This window comes from Neoarius graeffei, chromosome 11 (genome assembly GCF_027579695.1).
Source record: "Neoarius graeffei isolate fNeoGra1 chromosome 11, fNeoGra1.pri, whole genome shotgun sequence".
NCBI classification, from domain to species: Eukaryota; Metazoa; Chordata; class Actinopteri; order Siluriformes; family Ariidae; genus Neoarius; species Neoarius graeffei.
The window spans coordinates 39,302,542-39,315,481 of NC_083579.1; the positions used below are offsets into that span (position 1 = coordinate 39,302,542).

A 12,940-nucleotide genomic window follows, 5' to 3' on the forward strand; every position below is an offset into this window, starting at 1 on the left:
AGGGAGGGGTGACAGCCATTAACAGTAATGAAAATTTTGAATTGCCAATGAGTCACATTCGTGGTTGCAGTTGAAACAGGAAGTTTTACATCCAGTCGCAGTAATGTTAAATAAATCAGACAATTTGGTGAAATCCCCACAGTTGTGGTCTTGACTAGTCTTGAAATAACAGTTCTCTATGTCCGAGACCAAAACAAGACGGAGTATAAATGAGCTTTTGATTGATTGCTTTATTCCGAACAGTAAAGGAGGATTAAAAAAATTAAAAATACAATAATCAAAACATCATCATAAACAAACAGAATAGCGTAGCCACAAGGCAGTAACATAATAATGTTCAGAAAGGATTAGGAAGAAGTAAATAACTTATCAAATCCTAACCCTCTATACCACCGCTACTCAAACGTCACTTTCCGCCATAATGAACTATATACACAAAAGAAAACAAAAGTAACAAACAAAAAATAAAACGTGCCAAGACATACCAACATGGTATAATATCGACCAAATCATATATACAGATACTTGTTATGCATATATACAATACATATATACAGTACATACATATACACATACCTACTGTATAACTATAGACAAAATGCAAGAAGACCAGTCACAGACTTGCGCTCAGTTTCATCACCTATATAGTCTGCCTGTCCTCATTCTCATATATTTTTAGTAACATGTTTTTATATAATTTTTTAAACAGTTTTATGTTGGTGCTATTTTTGAGCTCATTATCCAGACCATTCCACAGTTGCACCCCACAGACTGTTATGCACATACTTTTCAGAGTTGTTCTAACATTTACTCTCTTAAAATTCATTTCCCCTCTCAGGTTATACCCACCCTGCCTTTCCATAAACACATTTTGTACCTCACCCGGAAGGTTATGTCTTGCTCGATTCCGAGACGAGATGAAGACCTTCAAAAAGTGGTTTTGAGACTGGTCTTAAGTACTACCCTACCTCCCACTTAGCTTCCATAAAGTTCTTATTGCACCTAGTCATCAAAAATGGAACCTACCGTACAAGAAGTGCCAATAGAGGCCCATTAGTGCAAGAATCACGCTGCCCTATGAGCAAGAGAGGAGCAGTGGACAGAACAGTTAATGGGTTGCCAGATTTATTTTATTTATTTATTAGCCTATAAATGCTCCATTGTCATGGTCTCTGTGATCTTATTGTATAGCATAGACTCTGGCAGTCCACTTTATTAGATACACCTGCATGTTTTTGCAATTATCTAATCAGCCAATGTGACGGCATCACAATGCAGAAAACAGATACACGTCAAGGGCTTCAGAATGAAGGGATGGCCGGAGTATTTCATAAAATGCTGATCTAAATGAAACAAAGTCAATATTTGGTGTGGCAACCCTTTTGCTTTTAAAAAAAAAAATTCAGGTACACGTTTTGCAATTTTATGAGGAAATTTAGCTGGTAAGTTTTACCAGCTAAAACATCTTGAACCTGCCACAGTTCTTCTGGAGACTTTCACACTGGCTACTTGTTTTTGCAGAATATGCTGCTTTCTATACTGACGCACAGATTTCTATAGTATTAAATTTTATGCTGGAAAACTAATATTTGGAAATAGTGTTGTACTGACTCGATAATGTAGAAGTCATAAAATAAAAATCTATAACCGTTTTTACTAAAAACAGGGTGCCTAAGACGTTTTGCGCAGTACTGTATATCCAGCAGGCTAACCTGAGAGCATGAAAAAAATGTAGCAGAATCAGTCAATGCATGACAAAGTTCAGAGACATGGGTTTCTTCAAACATGAACCATTTCACTTTCTGTTGCAGAGCTTCCGTTGCAGCTCGAGTATCTTCTGTAATTTGCAGTTGATGTAACTCAAGGTAGAGTTTTCAGACGTTAACTGATACAGCCCCACGTGAAGCAGATGAGTCCGGCTTATACTTGACGCATGACGTACAGAAGTGGCGGCAGTGCAAACATTCTTCATATACTCTTCTGTGTACCTTATGTACATGTGGAGGATTGAGTGCGACATTCACTAGATGGCACATCAGAGCTAAAACATTCCTGTCCCTCAGGGTTCCAAGTCAAACTGCAAAATGTTGAGGGATTTCATGCACAGTCACAATAAGCAGACTGACCAGCTCTGTTTCTCTTTAAAGATTTGTCGTCCTTGTGATTGCTGCATCTTGAGTCAAAAACTCTGATCTTGTATTCAAAAATATTTACTAAGCTAGAAAATTATTTCAGTAGGTTTGATTGCTAAATGAGAGGTTTTTAAAATTCAGTGGTAAATCTAAATGGGAAAACCCGAGTTGGCGACTTGAGACACGACGCTAGTTTGTTTTGTGGAGGTTTATGGACAGGGAAAAGACTAAAATGGAAACTATGGCCTTGATTTAAATGTAGCTGTGGTTCCGTTTGCCTTCATAAAAACAGATCTGATCATGAACGGTAGAGTAAAGTTCAATGCTGTGTGGTGGTTTTTTTTTTTTTTTTTTTTTTATATAAATAGTGCAAGTATATGATTTACAATAGATTTTCATGTAAGGAGTAACATACTGCATGGTTGTATGAAGAAAACGCCTGGGTCGTGTGAATTGAAAGATTCAACAAAACACTGATTTACAATGAATGACGTGCCATGTATTTTAATTGTTTTTAGTTGGATTAAGTGTTGTGAAGCGCCCAAGAGACAAGTTTAGTTTGTTTACGCCTCTGTCCAGAAGATTTTGGGAAACCTAGCAAAGCACCATGACTGTTACTTTTTTTTAAATCCCTCGTTATCGGTCTTGGTTTATCTGGAGTGTCTGCCATACAAGTAGTTTTCTAGGACCTGTTACTACAAGAAGGATAACGTATTAGAACACACATTACTGTAAACCTATTCAGGTTGGAACAGGATGTACTGTCAGAGCTGTGCAGCGGTATAAAGGATTATAACTTGCCTGTGCTGTCTGTGGTTAAATTGGACACCTACGTTATTCCCATTGCCTTTCCAACTATAGGATCCTCTATTCCGTTTCTTCGAGCGAGAGGTAAAGATGGGCTCTCGGATGTTGCAAGATGTGCGTCAGGACCTCACTGATGTTGTTCAGGTGTGCGTGGGCAAAAAGAAGCAGACCAACGTGCTCCGAACACTAATCAACGACCTTGTCAAAGGTGGGTTACTTGTGCTGGAGCAAATCTTATTAAAAAGATTGTCGAAATGTAAAAAGTTAAAAAAATTTTAAATTACCTTTTTATAATAGATCCTCACAAATCTGTTATTTAAATTCATTTTAAACTGAGAGCTTCACTGAGTGTCGTACAAATAATTGCAATTAAGGAATTGTCATTTCTGTAGGCACCTTGTAAATATTAGGCTGCTAATTGAATGTCAACACTTCTGTTGCTGTTTAATTTGTGCAACACTGTTACCCCAGATTCAGACAGCAAATAAACAAGCGTGGAAAAATGAATTTCTTTTTCTTTCGGCACTCTCGGTGCTGCAAGAGCTTGCTTTACTAATTTGTGACACGTGATGTACACTGATGCGGGTCTCATGCAATAAGCAAAATGCTGTTCGGCCAAAAAGTCTCTCTCACTAATATTTCCTTGAACTGCCTTTACCTATTGATTATGGCATGCATTCACTGTGGCATTGTTTTGACAACCTTATGATATATATATATATATATATATATATATATATATATATATATATATATATATATATATATATATATGCAGGGGTGATAGCGTTCCGGCGCCGCGCCGGATTTCCGGCGTACCGCGGCGCCGGAAAAAAAAAATCTAGTTCGCCCATTATCCTGTGTCATTCTGAGATGCGCAGATAGACAGTAAAGGGAATTCCCTTTACTGTCTATCTGCGCATCTCAGAATGACAGAGGATAATGGGCGAACTAGGTTTTTTTTTTTTTTCCCGGCTCCGCGGTACGCCGGAAATCCGGCGCGGCGCCGGAACGCTATCACCCCTGTGTGTGTGTGTGTGTGTGTGTGTGTGTGTGTGTGTATATATATATATATATATATATATATATATATATATATATATATATATATATATATATATATATATATATTGAGTGAGTGAGAGTGATTCCACGCTTATGGGTACTGAAATGGGGACATGAACTTATTTTTAAAAATTCACCTAAAACCATTTCTTTTTTTTACCATCAGGTCACAAAACATGTAATCTTTAATGAATGATATGTTAAAAGATAACTTTAATTTTCTGAGATGTAATAAAAACACATTTATATGCCAAAGTCAGAACGTAACAGAAGTGTTGTGGACATATATATTCTCAATTTTAACAATGTAGAATTACTTTTTGAAACCTAGGAAGGTGATGTTTTAGCAAATATAATTAATAAACATGTGTAGTAGAATAAACATACACATTCTTTCAATAAGATTAACATGGTATAGAGCTAGATTGTAATTAATTTGTAACAGGCGCGAGATGGACAATCTAACAGAAGTAATGTAACAGACATCATTTTGGAACTCATAGGCTTGACTTTGGCATATAAATATGCTTTTATTACATCTCAGAAAATTAAAGTTATCTTTTAACATATCATTCATTAAAGATTACATGTTTTGTGACCTGATGGTAAAAAAGGAAATGGTTTTAGGTGAATTTTTAAAAATAAGTTCATGTCCCCATTTCAGTACCCATAAGCGTGGAATCACTCATATAAATAAATAAAATTTTGAATGAATTCTTTGGTTTCCTTAGGCATTCTGCCCCATAGCTGGTGCCGTTACACTGTCCCTGGGTCTATGACTGTGATCCAGTGGGTGGCTGACTTCAGTGAGCGTATCAAACAGCTGCAGCAGATCTCACAGGGAGCAGCCAGCGGGGGCGCTAAAGAGCTAAAGGTAAACCCAAACAACTGTCAGTCCTAGTCATGAAACTACTTCCAAACAATGAGTTTTCAAAAAGTACCTTTATGAATTCCAATGAGTGCTTAAAAATTCATTTCGTGAAAGTTTGAAATTTGTGGGAGGTGCCCCCCCCACCCCACCCCCACACACACACACATGTAATGTGATTTTTCCAGGCAATTGTGAAAGATCCACTAGATCTCCTATCAGCAGGAGTTCAGTTCAACTTGTAAAGACATTAGCAGGTTGAATCGTGGTGCTGGCTTTCTGTGCTATATGGATGTTTTGTTTTCTTCCTGGTGAGAAAGATGGATCACAAGTTCCGATTGTGGTCTTTGAGGTCCCCCAAACGGCAACAGACAACTTGTATAAATGTTTCGAATACGGCTTTTATGACCTGATTTTGACTGAGGTTGTTGGCTTAATTTACTGCTACTTTCACTATCGTTCTAGAGCAGTGTGAACCAACATCCATTAAATTAATCCAGTTTTATTTACACAGTGCTTTCAGCAGTATCTAGGCAAAGCTGCTTTACAGAGATCTGGATTCTTTGAGGGCTTAGAATCATTTCTCAGATTTCACAGCAGCATCGATCCTAAAACTATAGACCTAATTAAACATGTTCAGGAAATCAGAATTGGCATTTTGGAGCTTTTTGTCAACATGCATAAATCGGTGTGTGTAAATGAAAAAGTGAAGGTCAATATTGATAATTTCCTGGAAGACACTTCTGTAACTTGTCCATTCACATGCTTTTTAGAATTTCTCTATAGGTGTTAAGCTTCTGTAGCACCAAGTGGCATTAAAGGTGGACCAAATGGACTGTTCAATATACACTGTAGTGTAATTGAACTCAAATACGAAGTATTACGGTTTCTCTTGTTGGTGGCGGGGGAGAAAAACCTTGCACAAGTAGTTTGAGGCGAATGGTGTTGAACAATTTTTTTTTTTTTTTTTTTTAAGAATATCCATGTGAACCTGGGCAGCCTGTTCGTGCCAGAGGCCTACATCACTGCAACTCGTCAGTATGTGGCTCAAGCCAACAGCTGGTCTTTGGAAGAACTTGCTCTGGAGGTCAACGTCACCACAGCACAGGGAGCAGCACTTGATGCCTGTAGCTTTGGTATCAAGGGTGAGTGAAACAATACTAGCTTCCTAGATGGCTAGAGTATTTTCAGTGGGGAATATCTTCTACTGTGCAGCTTCATCTGATGTGTGCTTGTCACTTAAGTGAGTTTTGATTTCCATTTCTGTAAAGGCCTGAAGCTGCAGGGAGCCACTTGCACCAACAACAAGCTCTCTCTATCCACTGCTATCTCCACTGAGCTGCCTCTCACACAGCTGCGATGGGTGAAGCAAAGCAATGTGGAAAAGAGGAACATGGTAAAGGATCAATAATTCATTTTTCATTTGTGTTTAGCCTGTGTGCATTTGTAATATTACCTTGAACCTCTTACCACGTTGTAAAACGGCCACCTTTATTCTTTGTCTTCAGGTCACCCTGCCAGTGTACCTGAACTTCACTCGTACAGATCTTATCTTTACAGTGGACTTCGACATTGCCACAAAGGAAGACCCACACAACTTCTACGAGCGTGGCGTGGCCATCCTCTGCACAGAGTAGATTATTGCTTGGCTTAAGTGTTAAAAGTAACTCCTAATTGTCTCCTGTTCGTTGTAGTTCTTCATAGTTTGGTGGGTAATTTCTTTGAATGCATAACCTTGTGTTGAAAATGTAACCATTTCACTCGGTAGATTAGAATGTCAAGGAAATGTTGATAAATGGATTAACCACTGATGGAGTGTTGGACTCCTGATGGGTGTTTTAAAACGAAAGGAAGCTGTAGGTGTTTAGGACGGAAAAATGAATGTTGATCGGAGTTTTGCATGTTTGGTTCTTTTTTTTACAATTGAAAAGAGTCATTGTTGGAGAGGATTTCAGGTCAGAACAGTTTGCAGGGTTTCAGAATTCGGTCATGTAAGGAAGGGAGGGTTTTTTTTGAATGCTCTTGAACATGTACTCCTTGTTTAATGTGTGTGTACTCGTACAAATGTGCATCAAACTCAAAAATAAAATGCATAACCTGTCTATTGTACTCCTGTTTTTATTTACTCTCTGCTAAATAATGAGTAAAGTAAAACACCTGACTCTAATTTCACCTTCAAATTAACTGCTAATCCTAGAGGTTCACATACTTTTGCCACTTAGATATGTAATATTGGATCATTATGCTCAATAAATAAATGACCAGGTATAATATTTGTCTTTGTTTAACTGGGTTCTTTTTATCTATTTTTAGGACTTGTGTGAAAATCTGATGTTTTAGGTCATATTTATGCAGAAATATAGAAAATTCTAAAGGGTTCACAAACTTTCGTGTGTTGTGTGGTTTGTTTGTCCCCCCCCCCCCCCCCCCCCCTAGTTATTCCACAAAATCAAGTCGTACATGAGCTGATAGCCGATGAGGTGCGTAGCGCTGAGTTGGCTATAAGCCATGTATGATGAGATTGAAATGCAATAATTCTTGAAAAATAAGACGTTTTTACCATCAAATACATTCTTTCCATTTAAATTTTTTTTTTTTTTTTGGGGGGGGGGTGTTTTCGAGTAGTTTTTTTCATCCTCGGTTGGTTCAGCAACATGCGCCACCATTTTTGTTTTTCTCTACTCACAGTATATGAGCCAATGTCTGAGTAGTAGAGTAGCCAATCAGAATATGTGATTGCTCATATCCAGTGAATGTGGACAGAAAAATAATATATATTCCTCCCACTGTCCAAAAATATGCAACTAGGTGTGAATGTGCATGGTGCACTGACGTCCCATCTTGAGTTTATTCTCCCACCTTGTGCTTCGTGTTACCAGGATGTACAATGGAACCACCTTCACTCTGACCCTGAAAGGGCTTACTGGAAATTAATGAGAATTGTAATATAGGAACAAAAATAGGACCTCCTGGGTACTGACGATCAGCTACAGTTATGCCATTTCGCCAGTATATCAAAACTTCAGTGGCATGTTATTACCCAAAATAATGGGTCTGGAATGTGTGTATGCAGAAACTGAGACTTATAAAGAAATACTTAATGGGAAATTGGCTGGGAAATGGCTAGTCTTTAAGGAGCAAAGATGGGCCGAGGATCTCCAGTTTTTTAACAAATCCACAAGAAAATTATTGAAACGTTTAAAAACACTGTTCCTCAGAGAAAGATACGAAGGAATTTGGATATTTCACTCTTTACAGTGCATCTACAGTTTATCATTAAACTATTCAAGGACTCTGGAGGAATTTCATTGCGTAAAGGGCCCAAGCTTAAGCTGAACACCAGTGACCAAATTAGCCATGGACTAATGGTTAGAGAAGCAGCTTTGGGACCAAAAGGTTGCTGGTTTGATTCCCTGGACCAGCAGGAATGACTGATGTGCCCTTGAGCAAGGCACCTAACCCCCAACTGCTCCCCAGGCTGCTCTGGGTATGTTGTATGTCAGTTTGGATAGCAGCGTCTGCTAAATGCCTGTGATCTCTGATCCCTCAGACAGCACTGCATCAGGAACTGTCATTCATCTATGGAAATGTGCATTGTGGTCAGATGAATCAGTATTCCAGGTCTTTTTTGGAAGAAATGGATGCCATGTGCTCCGGACCAAAGGCACAAAGGAGCATCCAGACTGTGACCAGCAACAGGTCCAAAAGCCAGGGCCTGTCATGGTATGGGGTTGTCAGTGCCTTTGGCAAAGGTAACTTAAAGTGCTGATTACACATTTTTGACATCTTTGGCGATGTTTTATAACATAAAAAGTAATTCCCAATGATCCATATATTAATTCACGAAGGCGCCTATTTTACAAGTTATGATGATAAATGCGGCTATTTGGGCAAATTTGACGGGGCTGCAGCACCCAGGAGATGAATGAGGAGCTATATGACGTCAGTGAAAGAACCTTCCTCCTAACTTACCAGTTTGTTGTTGATGCGACAGGTGTTCAGTTTATCATTATTAGTATTTTTATTAGACATTATTATATATATAGTCAGGGTGCGATTTGTCAAAAAACCAGAAGGGGGGGATGTTTTTTTTTAATCATGAAACGTCACAAAACTAAGGTAACAATAGGCTAACAGCTCAATAACATCCGATGATATCAAATGAATAACACTGTGGCAGCGGGGGCGTGGTCAAGCATCGGTCTGTGACAGGAGGGCGGAGTCAGGGAAGGTAAGTGGCAGAATCACTACACCTGTCGTTAATTCATGTGTTTGTGTGTCTTCCCAGTGACCGCGCCCTATTTAAGGAGGGAGAGAGAGAGCAGCGGGAGCTCTCTCCACAACTAGACGACTGATGTGTGTGTGAGTGCAGATAGAAGCTGAAAAGCTGAATAAAAGCGAGTTGTGTGAAATCAGTTCTGTCCTGCCGTCCTTCTGTCACAGACCGATGCTTGACCACACCCCCGCTGCCACAAACACTAAATGAAAATGAACACTAAACCAGAGATAGTAAATTCATCTTCCTATCTCTCTGACTAAATACACTAACACACAACAAAGTTCGCATTGCTTGTCGCGTTGCTGTGATGTTTCTCTCCTTCCGGATTAAATGGACAGTGACTCGAAAATCACTAAAATACATGAATACTAAATGAACAGTTTGCTCTGATGGCGCAGTTCATGTGGTCTTTTCTGCTTTCCCGTCGGTGCGCTATCCGCCGTGTTTCGCCCTTCTTTAATCCACATTTCTGCGAATTTCTCAGCAGGGAAGGAACGCACGTCTGGCCCATTGACAGCGAGGAAAAGAAGGCTGTCAGTGTGGATACATTCATTCTGTTGCGCTCATCAGTAAGGATGTGATTCATGGCGCTAAATCCACATTCACACTCTGGATATTGTTATTATCTACAATGTATCTATTTGCTGGGGACGTTCGTGAACATCAAAGCTGCCACTTCGGGTCATTTTGAAAGTGAGTGCAATGTAGACCATAGAAAACTGTCTCACAACATGCCTGTCATGTCAACTTTTTTTTGGTTTGTTTGTTTTATTGACGAGGTTGTCCCAGAGGATTTTTTTTCAGCAGAGATAAAAACCAGAGGGGGGGATGATCCCCACCATCCCCCCCAGCAAATCGCACCCAGTATATAGTTATTATGCCTTCGCGTTGTGTTGCCGGCTTTTGCTCCAAAACCCACAAGGATGGGGTAAGTTTATTCAAGTTTCCTAGAGATCCCGAGCTGCATGCGAAGTGGGTGAAGCAAGTCAGGCGCACTTGTGACAAGTGGGAGCCCTCACCAACATCCGTCCTGTGCTCTGAACACTTCGATTTGGATTGTTTTGACACCCTTCCCAGCTTAAAAGAATCTCTTGGGTGTTCAGTTCAGCACAAACGTGTGTTACTACCATCAGCAGTGCCTACACAGTGTTGCCAGATTGGGAGGTTTCCCGCCCAGTTGGGCGGTTTCAAGTGCATTTTGGTGGGTTTTGAACATATTTTGGGCTGGAAAACGTCAGCAGTATCTGTTGCCAGATACTGCTGACGTTTTCCAGCCCAAAATATGTTCAAAACCCACCAAAATGCACTTGAAACCGCCCAACTGGGCGGGAAACCTCCCAATCTGGCAACACTGCCAGTATTCCGGAGGGGGTCTACTAGTAGCTATGCCGGATCCAAAGACAGTCATCCTGTCAGAACATGTATTGTGAAATGACATAAGATAAAGGTACGTAGAGCTATAGATTCTACATGATAATCATAAATGTAATCATAAAGTCGGCGTGATATCAGTCATGTATTTGCTTGTGAAAGCTTGCGGCTTTCATGTAACTGCCGCCTAGCAACGAGAGGCAAAGGGTAAAGAGGGTAGGCTATCATAGATTCTATTCGGAAGAGAGCAACACAATTCTAGACTCCCAGAAGAGGAAGAGCTAGCACTAGAGAGTTCACCGGCGTTTTCATGCGCCATTTCCATTGAGTAGAACCAGAGTAGAACAGCCAGTGAACCGCAGCGTGTTCTCCCGCTGACGTCACAACATGGCCGCGAGCCACGGACCCAGTTTTCTTGCGCTGTGCAATTAAAAGTTGGATATTCGCATAACAGCTTCTTTTCACGTAATTATAACAGAAATCTAACATGTTTGCCATGTTTTATAGTTTATTTAAGAAATTGCATAGAGTCATGTTCGTGTCATCAGCCCTTTAAGGTGTGCAACAGTACCGGGTCATTGGTGTCGTTGCATTTTTCATTTCAAAATTCTCCACACATTTTCTACTGGGGACTGAGGTGACCGACGCCACCTTCTTCCACAGCCATGCCTTTGTAATGTGTGCAGAATGTGGTTTTGCATTGTCTTCTTGAAACATCCCTGGAAAAGATGTTGTCTTAAAGGCAGCATATGTTTCTCCAAAATCTCACTGTACTTTTCTGCATTAACGCTGCCATCACAGGAGTTTAAAGGGCTGATGACACGAACATGACTCTATGCAATTTCTTAAATAAACTATACAACATGGCAAACATGTTAGATTTCTGTTATAATTACGTGAAAAGAAGCTGTTGTTACGCAAATATCCAACTTTTAATTGCACAGCGCAAGAAAACTGGGTCCGTGGCTCGCGGCCATGTTGTGACGTCAGCAGAAGAACACGCTGCGGTTCACTGGCTGTTCTACTCTGGTTCTACTCAATGGAAATGGCGCATGAAAACGCCGGTGAACTCTCTAGTGCTAGCTCTTCCTCTTCTGGGAGTCTAGAATTGTGTTGATCTCTTCCGAATAGAATCTATGATAGCCTACCCTCTTTACCCTTTGCCTCTCGTTGCTAGGCGGCAGTTACATGAAAGCCACAAGCTTTCACAAGCAAATACATGACACATATCATGCCGACTTTATGATTACATTTGATTATCATGTAGAATCTATAGCTCTACGCACCTTTATCTTATGTCATTTCACAACACATGTTCTGACAGGAGGACTGTCTTTGGATCCGGCATAGCTACTAGTAGACCCCTTCCGGAATACTGGCAGTGTTGCCAGATTGGGAGGTTTCCCGCCCAGTTGGGCGGTTTCAAGTGCATTTTGGTGGGTTTTGAACATATTTTGGGCTGGAAAACTTCAGCAGTATCTGGCAACAGTATCTGCCAGTATTCCGGAAGGGGTCTACTAGTAGCTATGCCGGATCCAAAGACAGTCCTCCTGTCAGAACATGTGTTGTGAAATGACATAAGATGAAGGTAAACGATAAGATAAAACTTCAGCAGTATCTGGCAACAGATACTGCTGACGTTTTCCAGCCCAAAATATGTTCAAAACCCACCAAAATGCACTTGAAACCGCCCAACTGGGCGGGAAACCTCCCAATCTGGCAACACTGCCAGTATTCCGGAGGGGGTCTACTAGTAGCTATGCCGGATCCAAAGACAGTCATCCTGTCAGAACATGTATTGTGAAATGACATAAGATAAAGGTACGTAGAGCTATAGATTCTACATGATAATCATAAATGTAATCATAAAGTCGGCGTGATATCAGTCATGTATTTGCTTGTGAAAGCTTGCGGCTTTCATGTAACTGCCGCCTAGCAACGAGAGGCAAAGGGTAAAGAGGGTAGGCTATCATAGATTCTATTCGGAAGAGAGCAACACAATTCTAGACTCCCAGAAGAGGAAGAGCTAGCACTAGAGAGTTCACCGGCGTTTTCATGCGCCATTTCCATTGAGTAGAACCAGAGTAGAACAGCCAGTGAACCGCAGCGTGTTCTCCCGCTGACGTCACAACATGGCCGCGAGCCACGGACCCAGTTTTCTTGCGCTGTGCAATTAAAAGTTGGATATTCGCATAACAGCTTCTTTTCACGTAATTATAACAGAAATCTAACGTTTGCCATGTTTTATAGTTTATTTAAGAAATTGCATAGAGTCATGTTCGTGTCATCAGCCCTTTAAGGTGTGCAACAGTACCGGGTCATTGGTGTCGTTGCATTTTTCATTTCAAAATTCTCCACACATTTTCTACTGGGGACTGAGGTGACCGACGCCACCTTCTTCCACAGCCATGCCTTTGT

The 12,940-nt window shown here is 40.4% G+C and overlaps 1 protein-coding gene across 2 annotated transcripts in view; it reads left to right on the forward strand.

Annotated features, from left to right (window-relative positions):
- dync1h1 (dynein, cytoplasmic 1, heavy chain 1) overlaps nucleotides 1–6,974 on the forward strand; it is a 62,351-nt gene extending 55,377 nt beyond the window's left edge. For both annotated transcript variants that reach the window (XM_060933885.1, XM_060933886.1), the window contains exons 74-78: nucleotides 2,994–3,147; nucleotides 4,736–4,878; nucleotides 5,849–6,017; nucleotides 6,144–6,268; nucleotides 6,381–6,974. In XM_060933885.1, coding sequence (XP_060789868.1) covers nucleotides 2,994–3,147; nucleotides 4,736–4,878; nucleotides 5,849–6,017; nucleotides 6,144–6,268; nucleotides 6,381–6,509 — 720 coding nt within the window. In that variant the 3' untranslated portion in view covers nucleotides 6,510–6,974. The remainder of the gene's footprint in view (nucleotides 1–2,993; nucleotides 3,148–4,735; nucleotides 4,879–5,848; nucleotides 6,018–6,143; nucleotides 6,269–6,380) is intronic.
- The last annotated feature ends 5,966 nt before the right edge of the window (nucleotides 6,975–12,940 follow it).